Source organism: Tachyglossus aculeatus, chromosome 2 (assembly GCF_015852505.1).
Source record: "Tachyglossus aculeatus isolate mTacAcu1 chromosome 2, mTacAcu1.pri, whole genome shotgun sequence".
NCBI classification, from domain to species: Eukaryota; Metazoa; Chordata; class Mammalia; order Monotremata; family Tachyglossidae; genus Tachyglossus; species Tachyglossus aculeatus.
Genome location: NC_052067.1, coordinates 84,421,365 through 84,439,582, shown reverse-complemented (window position 1 = coordinate 84,439,582; position 18,218 = coordinate 84,421,365). Strand labels below are relative to the sequence as shown.

At 39.8% G+C, this 18,218-nt stretch overlaps 1 protein-coding gene across 1 annotated transcript in view; it reads left to right on the top strand.

Annotated features, from left to right (window-relative positions):
- Nucleotides 1–288: 288 nt before the first annotated feature.
- EYA4 (EYA transcriptional coactivator and phosphatase 4) overlaps nucleotides 289–18,218 on the top strand; it is a 219,728-nt gene continuing 201,798 nt past the window's right edge. The window contains exon 1 of the mRNA XM_038770079.1: nucleotides 289–367. Coding sequence (XP_038626007.1) covers nucleotides 335–367 — 33 coding nt within the window. The 5' untranslated portion in view covers nucleotides 289–334. The remainder of the gene's footprint in view (nucleotides 368–18,218) is intronic.

The window sequence follows — 18,218 nt, the reverse complement described above, 5'->3', positions numbered from 1 at the left end:
GCTGCATACATTAAGCTTTTCTAACTCTACTAGGACTTTGTTTTCATGAGACCTTTTCTTTTTTCCTTTTTTGGGCAGGAGTGGGAAAGCAAGAGTGATAAATTATGTTATTTTTAAAAATTATCTTGTTTCCTCAATAGCACTTGACATATTGAAACAAAATGCTTTGGTAATTTTAGGTATGAATTAAGGGTACAATTTGGAAAAACTAACCATTTTTGTCTTTCTCTCTCCCTTTCTTTTCTTTGTCTTTTTAATTTAAGGAGTGCAGTTCAAATTTAAAGAGGAAAGACTCCTCTTCTTGGGGAGGGAAAGAGAGAAGTGAGAAAACCCCATGGAAGACCCCCAGGATTTAAATGAACAATCAGTAAGTCTGAAATTCAAACAAGTTTTCATTTGAAAAGTTGCTGCTTGGCAAACTCAGTGGTATGCTTTGAAAAAGTAACTTGGTAAGAAGAAATCATTTGCTTAGTTGGTAATTCTGTCATCTCCTTTAAAAAGGTAGCACTATAGGAAGCCTTGGGAAATTTTTGTTCAGAGCTCATTTCCGCTTAAGGGTAACACATTTTTAGGGTTCATTTGAATCTCCACTTGTTAATCACAGAGCCATCATAAAATTAGGGAAAAATTAGGCTAAAATTGAAGGAGGGTATTGAAGATCATATTTGGGATATAGCAGCAGGCAGAGTGCTTAAATTAGATATGTGCTTAAATTAATCCAGGAAACAAATTAGCCAAATCCATCCATAGTTGCTTTAAAGGGGCCAGTGTGCCCTTCCAGATATCTGAGCCCAGAACCCACTAGTCAATTTGTGTTGAGAGGGAAAGAGTGGGGAAATAAAAAGGAAGAAACTTAGGCCTAAGTCATGGTTTATATGAACCTTATGACAGAAGTCCAAGGCTATCAGATCTGACTGTATATAGAGTTTATAATTGCTACCTGAGTTTGTCTGTGATAAAGATGTTTTATGGTGACTTTTGAGTGATGGCTTGCTGGAGAATCTTTAAAAACATTTTGGAGCCAATCTCTGTCATTACTGAAGTGGGGTTGTATTGTTGCAAAATGTAGCAGAAAACAGAAGGTTTATATTGAAGCAACTTAAAAAATGCAGTGGGCCCTGAGATATCATGATTCCTAGGTTATATGTCATTGAAACATAATAGAAACATAACATAATAATTGCAGAGAAGCACGTGGCTCAGTGGAAAGACCATGGGCTTTGGAGTCAGAGGTCATGGGTTTAAATCCTGGCTCTGCCAATTGTTGTCTGTGTGACTTTGGGCAAGTCACTTAGCTTCTCTGTGCGTCAGTTACCTCATCTGTAAAATGGGGATTAAGACTGTGAATGCCCTGTGGGACAACCTGATCACCTTGTAACCTCCCCAGCACTTAGAACAGTGCTTTGCACATAGTAAGCCCTTAATAAATACCATTATTATTATTATTATTATTATTATTATTAATAGAGGGAGGATAGGTCCTAGTGGGGCCCAGTTACAGGGTTTTGGTTCTTCCAACACACCTTCTTCTGGATCTGCCTCTTCTTTTTCACTCAAACAAACAGCTACCATCCTGGAGCAACCTACGGTCATATGGGGATAGACTCTTGTGTTCATCTCCTTGTTTGTCTCCCTGCCTCCATCTTGTAACTCCATGCTGCTGTATAGATCAACACTTTGGAGCTGATGTGGCCCACATTTTCCTCAAAACTCTTCCTTGGCTTCCTATGGGTCTTCACTTATGCAAGAACATGTCACAGTTGACTTCAAGGCTATTACCTCCTTACCCCCTCATTCCTATCTCCTGTATTCACCTACTGATCCCATGATCACTCCCTTTATCTTACAAGCTGTCCTAACTGAATATGATTCTTGATTCTCCCAACTACTGCTCCCTCGCTTGTGCTATTCCTTCTGATTAGAACTCCACCTCCATCCCTCTGCCCCACCCCTTCCCCCTCCCCACAGCACCTGTATATATTTGTACATACTTATTACTCTATTTTATTTGTACATATTTATTACTCTATTTTATTAATGATGTGTATATAGCTATAATTCTATTTCTTCTGATGGTATTGACACCTGTCAACTTGTTTTGTTTTGTTGTCTGTCTCCCCCCCCAGTCTGTGAGCCCGTTGTTGGGTAGGGACCATCACTAAACGTTGCTGATTTGTACTTCCCTAGTGCTTAGTACAGTGCTCTGTGCACAGTAACCTCTCAATAAATACGATTGAATGAATGAGTGAATGAATGCCCTTCCTTTCCATATCTGACAGACCAAAGGTCTCCCCGCAGTCAAAGCCCTTCTAAAATCCCAACCTTTCCCCTATTCATGTCTGGCAGTCTTGAGTCATATAAATCCAGATCTCATCTCTAGCACTTGTGGAATTATCATCCTCAGCACTTTTGCATATTAATATTTGTATATGTTGTTGAATTATACCTTCAATTATTTATCTTCACTCTTCTATATATAATTTTTTTGTTTTATGTCTGTCTCTGTCTTTAGATTGTAAATTCATTGTGGGGAGGGAATGTGCCACGTTTGTTTCATATTTCCCAAGTTCTTGAATGAGAATACTACACTGAGTCCTCAAATATGAATACTATTTTTCATTTTACAAAAAATGATTGATTAAAAGTACCACCAGCAGTAGGAGGTAGTCCTGCAGGAAAGTGGCAGCTGGCTCCAGGGTGTTTGTGATAGTTGGATTGAGGAAAGTCCTGGACAGTATTGGTCCATTGGACAGACCCTTGGACTACTAAAGAGGCACACAATTTCTCTGCTAGAAGTCCAGGCCTGCTGAATGCTGAAACAATGCATTTTAGCCATTCTTATCCCAATAATCAATCAATCAATCAATCAATCAATCGTATTTATTGAGCGCTTACTATGTGCAGAGCACTGCACTAAGCGCTTGGGAAGTACAAATTGGCATCACATAGAGACAGTCCCTACCCAACAGTGGGCTCACAGTCTAAAAGGGGGAGACAGAGAACAGAACCAAACATACCAACAAAATAAAATAAGTAGGATAGAAATGTACAAGTAAAATAAATAAATAAATAAATAAATAGAGTAATAAATATGTACAACCGTATATACATATATACAGGTGCTGTGGGGAAGGGAAGGAGGTAAGACGGGGGGATGGAGAGGGGGACGAGGGGGAGAGGAAACAAGGGGCTCAGTCTGGGAAGGCCTCCTGGAGGAGGTGAGCTCTCAGCAGGGCCTTGAAGGGAGGAAGAGAGCTAGCTTGGCGGATGGGCAGAGGGAGGGCATTCCAGGCCCGGGGGATGACGTGGGCCGGGGGTCGATGGCGGGACAGGCGAACCAAACTGATTGAAAATTCCTATTTGTTCTGATTGCAAATGAGGATGGAAACTTAGTACAGGGCAAACCACCTAGTACAGTACTCTGCCCACATTAAGTGCTCACAATAAATACAATAAATAAAGCACTTGGAACAGGTGAGGGTAGCGGCGTGTACTTTTTTTGAGTATCATTTGGGTTTGCCTCGCACAGACATAGCCACTGAACACCATAAAATGATCCAAGAAACAGAACTTGCTTAGCGATTAGGCAAGCCAAAACTATTTCTATCACTCCGCTCTTGTCTTTAAGGAAAACCAAGCAGTTGTTTTACATTATTTTCCAGTTTATCAGCCCTGGGAGATTAGTTTCTATCTTTCATTGCAGTGACTATCATGCCCTTTAGCCCTGACAGGGGACTAACCTGATCCCAGCTGCTGCACAAAATTAATAGTGGTCCCAGGTGCTTTACTGTTGCAAAATCCATGCAATGGCCAACAATCCTCAGGGCTCTAACACCAGGCCAAGAGTCATTTATTGTACTTTTAATGCCTCTGAACAAGACTTCTGCATTCTGGGTAATGTGGCGGCTGACAATTTACAGACCCGCTGTGCTCTTAGTAAAAGTCCATCCCATTTGGCAAGTGGCATAACAACATCCAGATCTATTGGAGTGACACATCTACGTTCCAGGAACAATATGCGTTTCACAAAAGATTTGTGTTGGGGTTGGAAAAATTCTGGATCCAATTGTGTATGGGATCAGACAGATCCACATGTTTGATGTCAAATGAAGCGGTGGATCTAGGCAGATCCGTTTGCTCATTTATATTTCTCCAACAGATTCAGATCTGTAGTTCAAAGCTGAATGTAAATCTACTTGAAACTTCTAGATCCCTTTTGGAATTCTTTGCTGGTGAAGTAAAGTGTTGATGTTCTACATTGACACAAGAGTTGCTAACTCTCCAGTAAATTTGCCTATTGCAAGCAGCAACAACAAAAAAATTTACAGGTTAATTGTGTGTACCCAGTATAGTTTTTTTTTCCTCATTTAGTGTATTTTCCATTGACTAGATTTTAAAAATAAATAATTGGCAGTGATACTTTCTCATTTGTAAAACATATTTAGAAATTTAAAAGGAAATGAAAATAATCTGGGTTAAACAATGTGGCTCTTTATCTTAAAAAATGAATCATGGAGATATTATAATCCTTGGTTAGCTGCTTATGTTCAATCACGTTTATTGAGCACTTACCGTGTGAAGGGAACTGTACTAAGCCCTTGGGAAAAGTACAGTATAACAGAGTTGTTAAACATGTTACTTGCCCATGACAAGCTTACAGTCTAGATGGGGAGCCAGGCATTAATATAAATAAATGAATTACAGATACCTATCTCCATAATTTATATATGTATATATGGTGGGGCTGAAGGAGAGGGCATAAAAGGATACAAATTCAAGTTCAAGGGCGAGGATGTTAAATAAAATTACTGTGCCCAAAGGCTTATCTGATACAGCCAGAGTTGGGGCATAAGTTGCTGTTGCTATTTTTGTTCATGTTTTTAGGATAAAAAGAGAGTGTCAAGATTTTTCTTGAAAATGGAATTTTCCATCATAAGCCAATTTGTACTTCCCAAGTGCTTAGTACAGTGCTCTGCACATAGTAAGCGCTCAATAAATACGATTGATGATGATGATGATGAGCCTTGGTCCAGTCTTGATGACTTCAGGACTGAGAACTTGAGCTAAAAAATTGATTATAATACCAGCAGTTTGTGTCTTACAGAGCCTTTTACACTGCATCCCTGCTCATCATGGTCTCTCTAGGCAGTGGATGCAATTAGCAGGTTGACAGGTTGTCCAAACTCCACTGTGTGGCCAGATCATTTATCTTAATATTCTACACATGTCTTCTCATTCGTCAGAAACATTCAGTGGTTTCCCATTCCTATCCATGTTAAGGAGGAATTCCTGACCATTGACTTTAAGGTGCTCATTTAGCTCTCACTTTGTCTTGTATTTATCTACTTTCTTCTCTCTCTAAACACCAGCTCACACTGTTTCTTTCAAACTAACCTTCTCATCATGAATCATCCTAATATTTCCCACCTCCAGTCTTCTGTACCTGGAATTCCCTCCCCACGCCCGTTCTTCCATTCCACAGCGATATCTATCTTCAAAGTTCTTCTGAAGTATTATCTCCTCCAAAAGGCTTTTCCTGGTTCATTTCTGTTCTCCCTAGCTACCACCTTAGCATTTTTGTGTCAGTTATGCACTTCTGCACTCCCAAACACCCGTAGCTTTTTTGTCTCAGCCTTACATACGTAGCCCATTGTGGGTTGCATGCAGTAATTTTATGCATAAACCCATTTAAGGCCAAAGTGACTGCAATAAAATGCCACTTATGTGGCATAAAACAGTAGACTAGCACTGCCGTTCCACATAGCTGGCAAGGTAACTACTGAAGCTTCTGCTACCCATGTTAACCGCTTAATGGAGAAGCAGCGTGGCTCAGTGGAAAGAGCCCGGGCTTTGGAGTCAGAGGTCGTGGGTTCAAATGTTTGCTCCGCCAATTGTCAGCTGTGTGACTTTGGGCAAGTCACCTAACTTCTCTGTGCCTCAGTTACCTCATCTGTAAAATGGGGATGAAGACTGTGAACCCCCTGTGGGACAACCTCATCATCTTGTAACCTCCCCAGTGCTTAGAACAGTGCTTTGCACGTAGTAAGCGCTTAATAAATGCCATTAAAAAAAGGTTTCAGGATAATTGCTGAGCCTGTCCGCCATAAGACAAGCTCTTAGTTGCTCTGAGGTCAGCATGGCCCAGCCTCCACACACATTTCTCTATTTCACCCCTCCATCCCAGTGAGGTGTGTGGATCAGATTTAGGTATTATTTCTTATAATTTTTAAATTAATCCACAATCAGTGTTTATTAGATTCCATACATTAATTATTGCTGTTTTGTAAAAGTAATGTACTTAGAGTTTTGTTTCTAATATCAAAAATTGCTTTCATTTCAAGTACTTTGGGATCTTGAGAAGAATGCATTTGGGTTGAAATTATTCCTAATCTTCTAAATGAAAAGAAATGAATAATTGACAAATATCTCTATATTACTGAGCCTGTCACTGTTCATTTGTGGAAGTGAACTGGTATGGAAAAATTCATAAATTAGCAAATCCAAGAGGAGGCAACTACTAAGAGTCTCTTAACAAAGGTATTAACACTTCTTTATGATTTTTTTTTCTCCTGGTTATTATTTACTGCTCAGTCAACATTAATAGAAGAAAAGTAATTTGAATGCTAACTTGCTAGTTTAGAGTTTCAAAGGGCTTTATTAGAGACTGATGTAATTTCATCCTTGGACCATTTATATAACAGAGAGCATATTTAAGTTACTTGATTTTAACCTGGAATTGCATAAAAGATTGAAGTCCTATAAGCCCAAAAGATTTCTGCAGCTTACTTGTGTAAAGCCTGTTTAGGGTTCATGGAGGACTACCATTAGAATGCTAAGCCCTACTTATTTTATACATACAAGGTACAATTTTACTAATTATATTCTTTAGAGTATCAGTTTAGTTCTCATCTAACTGCTCAATGAATTTTTCTAACTGCTGCTTGTGCATTCCTATTACTAAAAGGGTTTTCAGAACTTTTCTTAAAAATCTAATGATTTTAATCAACTCCTAGTTTTTAAACAATTTTATATTTTTCCATGCCAAAATTTTTAGTAAACTGATTCTGGAAATTAAAGTTAATTTTGCAATTATGCAAGTGCTTTTATCACAGGCAATTTCTTACTTAGGAGTAAAAGCAATAATTCTCTTTTGAAAAAGCAGAATTTTTTTGTAATGGTATAATGTCTAATGATATCTTCTAATGGAAAATTGTGGTGTAGATTTCTTTGACAGTAAAATAAGATTAAAAAGATGGAGATTTTTTAAAAAGTTTAACAAATCATTGGTGAGCCCAGTCTAACAAATCATTGCTTAGCCCAGTTCAGATAATGCTGAGTAAATTAAGAAAGATGGAAAAGAGCTGAATAAGTGCAGTATATCTCTGAGGATTAAAATATTTATTTAGACTCTTACATAAAGGGTATACTAAACTAGTCACTGGTGTATTGCGTGTAGGAGGGCTCATAATTTCTAAGAGCCCTGTAGTTTGCTTTTTTAAAATTCAAACATTTCATATTGAGGGAAAATTTTGTTTCAAAACTCAGTTCATAGTGATATTTTAGGAATTTTTTTTCCTACAAACTAGAGTTTTCCCAGCTTCTGATGGTGCATTTCTTCTGTCATTTGAGCTCCTTTTGAGTTCATGAACTGCAAATTACTCTTAGAACTTAGTTTGAGGAAATCTATATTTTTTAAGTGAGTATTTTGGCTGATGTAATAGCACAATGAGTCACTCAAGGGAATCATGGTAGGAATTTTCGAAAAAATGTTGTCCCATTTTGATTGAGCCATTATATTGTTAACTTCTTGAGGGTATGGACTACTTTTACTTCTCTGGTACCTTAGCAGTCATGTGCCTGGGAGAGACAGAGAGTGCCTCTGTGCAAACCACCATCATTGTAATCAGTTGATTCCCTCAAACAAGTTCTTGGTCCTAAAGTTTTCTTCAGGATTGAGGTTCATCCATTGATTAACATAGACGCCTCGATCACCACCATCACCTTTTCCAAAACCTAGGGTAGTGCTCTCAATTCAGGTTTTTAAAAATACTGATGAGTAAATGACTACCATTTCTGGTAATAATACTAGTAATAGTAATAGTGACATTTAAGTGCTTACTTTGTGCCAAGCTTTGTACTAAGTCCTGGAGTAGATACAAGATATGCAGTCAAACAAAGCCCCTGATCCATAGGTCCTCTGACTCCAAGGGTCTTTCTCTCTCCGCTAGGCTATTCCTATTGCTGTGACATCTGAATACTTTCAGTATTCCCACAGATAGATTTTTACCAGCAGTTAATACTATTCGTTCTTATTAGGCTGTGAGCACTTTGAGGACCAAGAACTATATCTAATTCACACCTCTGTATTCATTACCAATGTGCAGTGTTCTGAACACAGTAAGCTTTTAATAAATATTATTGCAACTACTATGATATCCAAGTAGTAGGAGTTCATTAGTCATGGTGAAAATATTAATGTACCCCTACTGAGGACAAACTTATTCTGAGGAATAACTTGCATACTAGAAATATCTAGCTGAACTTTTGGCACGACATGCTTTCAAATGACTGCCCATCATATTAGGTTTTATCTTTTTTCTTACCTCAGTATTAGAAGTTAACATTATCATCCACCTTTTATAGCAGGGTGAACTGAATAAGGGAAATAAAGACACACAGGTCATTAATACACATCAATCATATGTGGAAGGAATATTGATACTAGAAATAAAAAATATAGCTTAAGGTGCCTTTACTGTGCAGTGGTGCTGAATAACCATATCAGGATTTACCTAAAGAAAATGGGAGGAAGAAATTGTTAGGGATACGTGGTGGAGTTAGCAAGACCGAGAGCAGGAGACCAGTTCAGGAAGCTGGAATGATGGCCACTGGATGGGATGATAGAAGGCCAGTGAGAATGTGTTACTGGAATGATGGGAGAGAAAGAAAATGAAGAATGATGGGAGCAAATTCACAGAGAAAGCCCCAATTATGACATTAGAATATGGATGTGTGGTAGGAATACTATTAAGATGCAATCAGAATTTGAAGGTTTGTATTTTCATGATTGGTCAGATTAGATGTTTACAGGAAACTGCCTGTGGATTCTAATATATTTTTTGACTTTTATTATCATTTTAATTTCCCTTTCAATAGTTTAGTTACCTGTCCCCACCTGATTACTCACTTCCTAATCATTGCATGAGTCCTTCCGTAGCCTGAAATGTCCTTCCTGAAATCATATCCAACCATTCCTTCTAATCTCTTCTCAAACCCATGTCTTCCAAGACATCTTTCCAGATTGGCTCTCCTTCTACCCTGGTCATGTTACTCCTAAGCATTTCTAATACAGTTCATCTTTTTGATACTTTTGCTATTCGTATTTATGTCCCTGTCTCTCTAAACTTTTCCCCAATTTTGTGTTCACCAATTTGTGCTCCTCTCCCCTCTCCTATTGTAATACACGTTTCTTCAGCCAAATACCACATCCCAGTTCTTTGGGCTCTGTCTTACACTGAACATATCTGTGTTTCCAATATTTATCAATTTTGGCTTTATTGCATATTGCTACTAGAGTTCATTTCATCAAAAAAATCATTGAATCATACTTAAATTTTATACAGAAATATGTATAGGCTTTCTGTCACTTAAGAGATCAAGAAGAAATAGAGATCCCTTCTTTGTGGCATGTATTTTTTATGGTATTTGTTAAGCTCTTACTATATGCCAGGCATTGTACTAGATGTGGGGATAGATACAAGATAGTCATGTTGGACATAGTCCATGTTCTATACGGGATTCACAGCTTTAGTCCTGATTTTATATACATAGGAACTGAGGCACAGAGAAGTCAAGTGACTTGTCCAGGATCACACTAGCAGAGAAGTAGCAGTGTTGAGATTAGACCCAGATCCTGTGCTTCCCAAGCCTGTGCTCCTTCCACTAGGTCACACTGCTACTTTTATTTTGTCTCTAGTACTATTTACTGTGGGTACATGTTTAAATGTGGATGCAGGGCTTTAAAAGTACATATCAATATACACGTTGGCTTGTAACAACACAAATATAACTATATGTGGTCTCATTTGCCTTCCATTCATTCCTTACTATCACTTCTGAACTCCTAGAATGTGAAACCAATTCCTGCCACCTTCGATTCCTGTGTGTTTGGGTCCCTTCCAGTCCTGGTTTCCATCCCAACCCCAGTTTGCATCCCAACCCCTTGACTGAATCCTTGCCCCTAAGGTATCTGATATCCACTCCATGGCCCAGTTGAATGTTCTTCAAACTTCATGTACCTTGATCTTGTTTGCCCTTGGCACCCCTGACCACTCCTTCCTGCTTCAGGTCCCAGAAGAGGGGCATCAGATCCCTCACCTTCATGAGATTGGCACCAAGAGGGTGAAGTCATGTGCCGGGAAGGGGTCAAAAGTTGGAGCCAAATGGACATTCCACTTCCAGTTCCAAATTGGCAGGCTCCAACTCCCCGGCTTGGCCTTGGCACTCATCAGGTTATCTCTTGTCTTCCAGCCAGAGCCAAGGGAGGACAGGCCATATGTGTAACTCACCCTGGCTCTCCTAGTTAAGCCTGGGGTATAGATACTTCAGGATGAGGCAGATGAAGGGGTTCCAGAGTTGCTCTGGAGCCTGAGAAAACACAGTGGGGATAGCCTGCATATCTGCTGTTTTGCTTGTTATTGTCTTATGCTGTCAAGTCATGTCTGACCCATAGCGACTCCATGGACACATCTCTCCCAGAACACCCCACCACCATCTGCGATCGTTCTGGTAGTGTAGCCACAGAGTTTTCTTTGTAAAAATATGGAAGCAGTTTATCACTGCTTCCTTCCGTGCAGTAAGCCTGAGTCTCCACTCTCGACTCTCTCCCATGCCGCTGCTGACTGGCACAGGTGAGGTTTGACTTGTAGTATCATCATCATCATCAATCGTATTTATTGAGCACTTACTGTGTGCAGAGCACTGTACTAAGTGCTTGGGAAGTACAAATTGGCAACATATAGAGACAGTCCCTACCCAACAGTGGGCTCACAGTCTAAAAGGGGGAGACAAAACCAAACATACTAACAAAATAAAATAAATAGAATAGATATGTACAAGTAAAATAAATAAATAAATAGAGTAATAAATATGTACAAACATATATACGTATATACAGGTGCTGTGGGGAAGGGAAGGAGGTAAGATGGGGGGGATGGAGAGGGGGTCAAGGGGGAGAGGAAGGAAGGGGCTCAGTCTGGGAAGCCTGACAGTACAGTACAGTAGATTGTACTGTACTACAATCTACAGTAGTAGATTGTTTCCCACTCACTAGCCACTGCCCAAGCTAGGAATAGAATGGGCATGCCTCTGCTTGCCTCTCCCACCCATAGGCGAGACTGGTAGAGTACTGGAAGCTCTCCAGATGCGACCCTGAGTGGCGGCTGTCTTGTTCCCAAGTCCAGACCCTGAGTCCATAGATGCAGCCGTTACCATCTTCCCAGTGAAGTAGTGTGGCCTAGTAGAGAGAGCAGGGGCCTGAGAGTCAGAAGCACCTGGCTTCTAATCCCAGCTCCACCACTTTTTGGCTGTGTGATCTTAGGCAAGTCACTTCACTTCTCTGTGCCTCAGTTACCTCACCTGTAAAATGGGGATTAAGGCTGCATGCCATGTGGGACATGAACTGGTGTCCAGCCTGATTAGCTTCTATCCACCCCAGCGCTTAGAACAGTGCCTGACACATAGCATGTGTGCTTAACAAATGCCATTACAAAAAAACCCTCCATCGGTCCCAGACAATTGTGTTGTTTGGGGCTGGCACTGCAAATTTTACTTGTACATATTTATTCTATTTATTTTATTTGGTTTATATGTTTTGTTTTGTTGTCTGTCTCCCCCTTCTAGACTGTGAGCCTGCTGTTGGGTAGGGACCGTCTCTATATGTTGCAAACTTGTATTTCCCAAGCGCTTAGTACAGTGCTCTGCACACAGTAAGCGCTCAATAAATACGATTGAATGAATGAATGAATGAACTGCTACTATCTAGCTTGTGCTGATGACAGCTTTTCTTTCTTTTTTTTTTAATGCCCTTTATAGCAGGGTCCAGACTACACTCCTATTTTAGTGATGCCCATGGGGCTCATTTCTCTGTGCTGAGGCTTAATCAATCAATCAATCGTATTTATTGAGCGCTTACTGTGTGCAGAGCACTGTACTAAGCGCTTGGGAAGTACAAGTTGGCAACATATAGAGACAGTCCCTACCCAACAGTGGGCTCACAGTCTAAAAGGGGGAGACAGAGAACAAAACCAAACATACTAACAAAATAAAATAAATAGAATAGATATGTACAAGTAAAATAGAGTAATAAATACGTACAAACATATGCCTTCCTTAATTAATTAATTAAGGAATGCCTTCCTTAATCCAGCTTTCTCATCCCACTTTTCCTTTGGCTCGCAGTTACCCTATCCTGAAAACTGGTCCTAGCCCCTCTTTAGACTAGCTTACTTCCCTATGCCCAACTAAAAATTTCTCTAAAATGGGGCAGTGCTCCATAAACAGTTGGCACTATGGCATGTAATTTCTTCATCAGGTATTCCAAAATGCAAAACTTATTCAGTCATTGCTCCCAAGACAGGGAGGGTGGGCTGACATTTTTCCTGATATCAATATTGATATTACAGTATCAGTGGACAAAGATAAAGATAAATAAATTAAATTATTCCATTGTTACTGCAATGCAGCGTAGGTAGTATTTCCAACTTTTATTGGAGAAGATGGCAGCAGGATTGTGACTTTACTTAGAATTAGACCTTAACATGGCCTCCTTCTTTCTCACTTGTGATTAGAGGGGAGGAAGTTGGGCCAGTGGAAAGCTGTCTCTAGGATAAAAAAAGGATTGGCCATTTTATTGTGAGGAGATGAATGAAACCTGGTGTATTTTCTGGGACTGAGATGAAGGAAAATCTTGCCATCTCATCCCATCCCTTTGTCTGATCAAGTGAAAGAGAACAACCATTGAGAAATCATTCCTTGAAATAATGCATTGTGAGGACACACACAAAAAAAGCCAAACCTTTTTTTCAAATATATTGTAAATTTCCAAGAGGGAAATGTTCTGAGAGTATATGTGGTCTAAGTAGCATGCAGTGAAATCTTTTTAAGTTTATTTACCAGGATTGCATGACTCAGTGGAAAGAGCCCTGGCTTTGGAGTCAGAGGTCATGGGTTCAAACCCAGCTCCGCCAGTTGTCAGCTGTGTGACTTTGGGCAAGTCACTTAACTTCTCTGGGCCTCAGTTACCTCATCTGTAAAATGAGGATTAAGACTGTGAGCCCCCTGAGGGACAAGCTTATCACCTTGTAACCTCCCCAGTGCTTAGAGCAGTGCTTTGCACATAGTAAGCGCTTAATAAATGTCATTATTATTATTATTATTGTTATGTGATCTGAGGCATATATATGCAGATTGTTAATATCTAGAGGAGAAATGCTGGAAATGCTGAACTTTCTCTGTTCAGTCAATAATTTAATGGTATTTTACGGTGAGCACTTATAGACACTATTGATTTGTGATGATCATTTTTATTGGAACAGTTATAAATAATTCTTTACCATGAGCTTTGAATATCACTACATATACACTAGAGGAGACATAGACTAAGAAAAAAAAATATTAGAAGAAAAATTTGGTCTCCAAATAAGTATTATTTTTAGGTCTTTTTTAATGATGTTTTCTTTGTATTACAAGTTTAAGATGTTATTTTCAAGCTTTTATCCAAAGTTTATTATAACCTGCTTGGCTTTTGGGATGGTAAGTTTTTAGTGGGACGTGTCGTGTTCAAGAACACTCTAACTGATTTAAAGTTTTTGGAGGAGTTGGGAAGGATTATAAGAACATTTTCATAAGGTAGGCCCTTTTAAAACACTAATGAGCATAATAGTTGGGTCATTATTGAGAATCCTATACTTGTCTAGGCTATGCTGTACCTCTCCCAAATTGTCAGTACTATAAAATTAAGAGTGAAGTGTTAATTATGAAAGAAGTTTTCTGGAAAATCTGGGCAGTTAAAAGGTAAAGGGAAAAAAAGTCTGCATTTTTTTTTAAATATTCCTTCAGTATTAAGATCAAGCAAAGATACCCATTTCAATGAAGAAGCTTCTGCTAAGTCATCTTTTATGGTAAAATACTGAGACATCCTCATGTTCTATAGGTTAGTCATCCAGGATAAATATCGGATTGGTGTAATAAATGATCAGAAAGCACAAAGAGAAATACAACCCTTACCTACCCCAGGGCTTAGAACATTGCTTGGCATGGAGTAAGTGCTTAATAAATACCATAATAGTGGTAATATAATGCATATTGTATTCAGAAGCCAGTGGGTTTTTTTCAGTATAGTATGTATAGTGTACTGCATCAGCCTCCTCTCTGATCTCCCATCCTCCTGTCTCTCCCCACTTCAGTCTATACTTCATTCTGATGCCCAGATTATCTTTGAACAGAAATGCTCTGGCATGTTACTCCCCTCCTCAAAATCTCCAGTGGCTGCCTGTCAGCCTACACAACAGGCAAAAACTCCTCGCTCTTGGCTTCAAGGCTCCCCATCACCTCACCCCCTCCTACTTCTACCTCCCTTCTCCCCTTCTACAGCGCAGCCCGCACCCTCCGGTCCTCTGCTGCTAACTTCCTTACTGTACCTTGTTCTCGCCTGTCCTGCCATCAACCCCCAGCCCACGTCCTTCCCCTGGCCTGAAATGCCCTCCCTCCACACATCCACCAAACTAGCTCTCTTCCTCCCTTCAAAGCCCTACTGAGAGTTCACCTCCTCCAGGAGGCCTTCCCAGACTGAGCCCCCTTTTCCTCTCCTCCTCCCCATCCCCTTGCCCTACCTCCTTCCCCTCCCCACAGCACTTGTATATATTTGTACAGATTTATTACTCTATTTTACTTGTGCATATTTACTATTCTATTAATTTTGTTAATGATGTGCTTATAGCTTTAATTCTGTTTGTTCTGATGATTTTGACACCTGTCTACATGTTTTGTTTTGTTGTCTGTCTTCTCCTTCTAGACTGTGAGCCCGTTGTGTAGAGACCACCTCTATATGTTGCCAACTTGTACTTCCCAAGTGCTTAGTACAGTGCTCTGCACTTAGCATTCAATAAAATACAATTGAATGAATGAATAGATGTTCCTAGACAAGATTCCAGTCATTGTTCTTGGCCAATCACGCTCTCCAACCCATCTTGTTCCCTCCACCTCTGTGTCCTTTTCTCTGCCCCGTGGCCATATGCATTTTCATAGGTTGACTCCATTTCATAGAAAAGCAGTTGAGTCCCCTTTAAAATTCATTTCTCACCAGGGCAAACTTTGTTTTCAATTTAGGGGATCCAAGTCAGAACCAATGAAGTCTTCAAATCCCTGTGGGATTTGATTGGAATGAGCTGATGGGAGCAGAATTCCTCTTACCTCTGTCCCTGTCCTCCACCCCCCAATAATAAGGGACTGCAGTGGCATGCTGGAGCCCAAATCGGGACTGGTGGCACTCTGCTGTGCTTCTCGTGCTTCTTCTGCTCTTGTTCCTGCTGTGAAAGGAAGGAAAAAAATTATGCCTTTGGGACCCTTCCTTCTACCTCCCCCTCAACCTCCTCCTCCTCCCTAGTTGCTGATCTTAGAGTAAGTGTTGCTTGAAGAAGCCTTCTAAGTAATAAATTGAATTTATTAGAGAGCAGCATTGCTCAGTGGAAAGAGCACAGGCTTTGGAGTCAGGGGTCATGGGTTCAAATCCTGTCTCTGCCAATTGTCAGCTGTGTGACTTTGGGCAAGTCACTTAACTTCTCTGTGCCTCAGTTCCCTCATCTGTAAAAATGGGGATTAAGACTGTGAGTCCCCCGTGGGGCAATCTGATCTCCTTGTAACCACCTCAGCGCTTAGAACAGTGCTTTGCACATAGTAAGTGCTTAATAAATGCCATTATTATTATTATTATCATTATTTTAATGTAACTAGAAGTTGGTCTACCTATGAGAATTAGCTGCCCTGATGATCACCTAGATCAGAGTAGGCTCCACTGTTGTGGTATCCAGACTACATTGCCTTATCTGTAAAGTTCCAATCAACTTTGTCAACAGTAACATACAAGGTGGTGCTCCCAACTGATTTTGATCTTAAAGCCAGGTATTCCCATTCCCCCTTGCTGCCACCCATTGTTTTCCACTGATCCCTTTCTTCCTTCCAACAGTGGCCACCAAAGTCCTGTTCTATTAAAAAAAAGGTTTTTATAAATTCCCAAGATCAATGTAATGGGAAATTCAGACCGCCATTTTTTCTGGGGTCAGAATTAGGGAGAAAATCTGGTTGCAATGAAAAAACTATTTGGGAGAAGTAAAACATTGAAATATGAATTCTCACTTGTATCCATCCAAGTTGTCTATTAACCACAGAGCTCTGTTCTTTTGTAAAAAGAACAGCTGAGACCTTAGATTTTCAAAGACAATTTTAGTGTTTTTCACAAAACCTTGTTAGTGAATAATATATACATATTATGTTCAGTGAGCAATTTCCAAAAGAAACACAAGAAAATCTAAAATAGGATATTGTACTATAGAATTATTAGTCTGCTTGTCCTTAACACTGTTTCAGCCATATTGAGACTTCTAAAAATTCTTAAATCTTAGGCCACTGCTTTTTTTTCAATATTTTTGCTGTGAGTGAAAAGAAAATTATACTAGAAATACTGCTTCTTTCTCAGAATTGTACACTTTTGCAGAGTTTGCAATTCTGAACTTTTCTAAAGATACTTTAGTAAATGTTTCCTTCTAACTAGTAGTGGTGTAGGAACAAATAGCAAGGGCCAGGAAAACATTTGCTGTTGGCAGGAAAAGGAGCGCTTGATCTATATTTAAAGTTGTGAATTTAGTCTATCAATTTCTGTTTTATAACATTATTTTGGGGTAAACCCTACTAACCTTACTATGTTTGCTAAACTCTTTAGGCAAATAAATTCATCATTCATCCTTATTCATGTAGAGGGGGAATAAAAAAAATTCTGTATACCTTTTCTACTTTAGAAAGTTCTTTATTATCTCTCTATCTCTTTCCCCCCTCTCATTTTCTTTTCCCATATCTACTATCTATTTTTCTCTCCTCGAGTTAAGTAACTTTTTGACAGACATATGGGTGGATCATGAAGCATGTAGCTTTTTCCCAACACTATTTAGTATGGAATTCTTGTTCTAGAGTTATGCTGTCTGTGTGTTTTGCAGTATTTTTTAATTCAATGGCTTTCATCACTCATGGATATAGTACACACATAATAGTACACAAATAAATGACTAACATTAAAAATGGATAATTCTATAGGTCCTGCTGCATGCAGGGGAGGCAGAAGGGCCAGAGAGCGATTTCACTGAGAGCTGGAGCAAGGGAACTAGGAAAAGGAGTGTCAGGAATCTAGTGAAGTTCCGACCTTGGAAATCACTGTTACTCTACCCTGACTTGAATAGGGTATCTAGCACTAGATTAATAAAAGGCTTTTCTCCCTCCATTCTTTGGAAATGCCCATTGGAACTCAAGGAGGGAGAACCAGTTTTAATATGTAGTAGAAAACCTTACGATAAAACATCTATATTATACTCACGGTTGCTTCTGCTTCTCTGTGTTATTGTTTAAAGCATCCGTAAGACTTCCTTTCCATCTTTCCCTCCCCTGCATCTACAGCATTTGGTCTTGCTGCATTTGGACCCTTACCCTGTACCACAAACTTATCTCTCCCCAATGTTTCTGGGCCCTGATCCAGTTATGGACCTTGTCACCTCCTCCTTCCCTGACCCCACCACTTCTCCCTCCTCATAGCCACAGAGCTGAGACTGGGATGGATGGATTGGGAAATGAGGGGAGAGGAGGTGACATTAGAGGATGTCTGGGTAGGGAGAGCCTTAGATTTTCTCTCCCAGGTTTCCCCTGCTCTGAACCCCCCTTCCACACTTCATTGCTGCCATCTTCAGATCTCCTCTGGGCTATCAAGCCCTCCCTTCCCTCCTCCTCCAACTTTACTGCCATTTCCACCTACCCTCCTCCTGGTTCAGAATCAGCTTTAGTCCTCTGACTTCATGGCCTTGAGAGGTGAAGATTTCTGGGCATGGAAGGGGTCAGGGTAGTGGCAGTAAGCCTTACTTTATTGGACTCCACCCCCAAGAAAGTTACAAAAATAGATT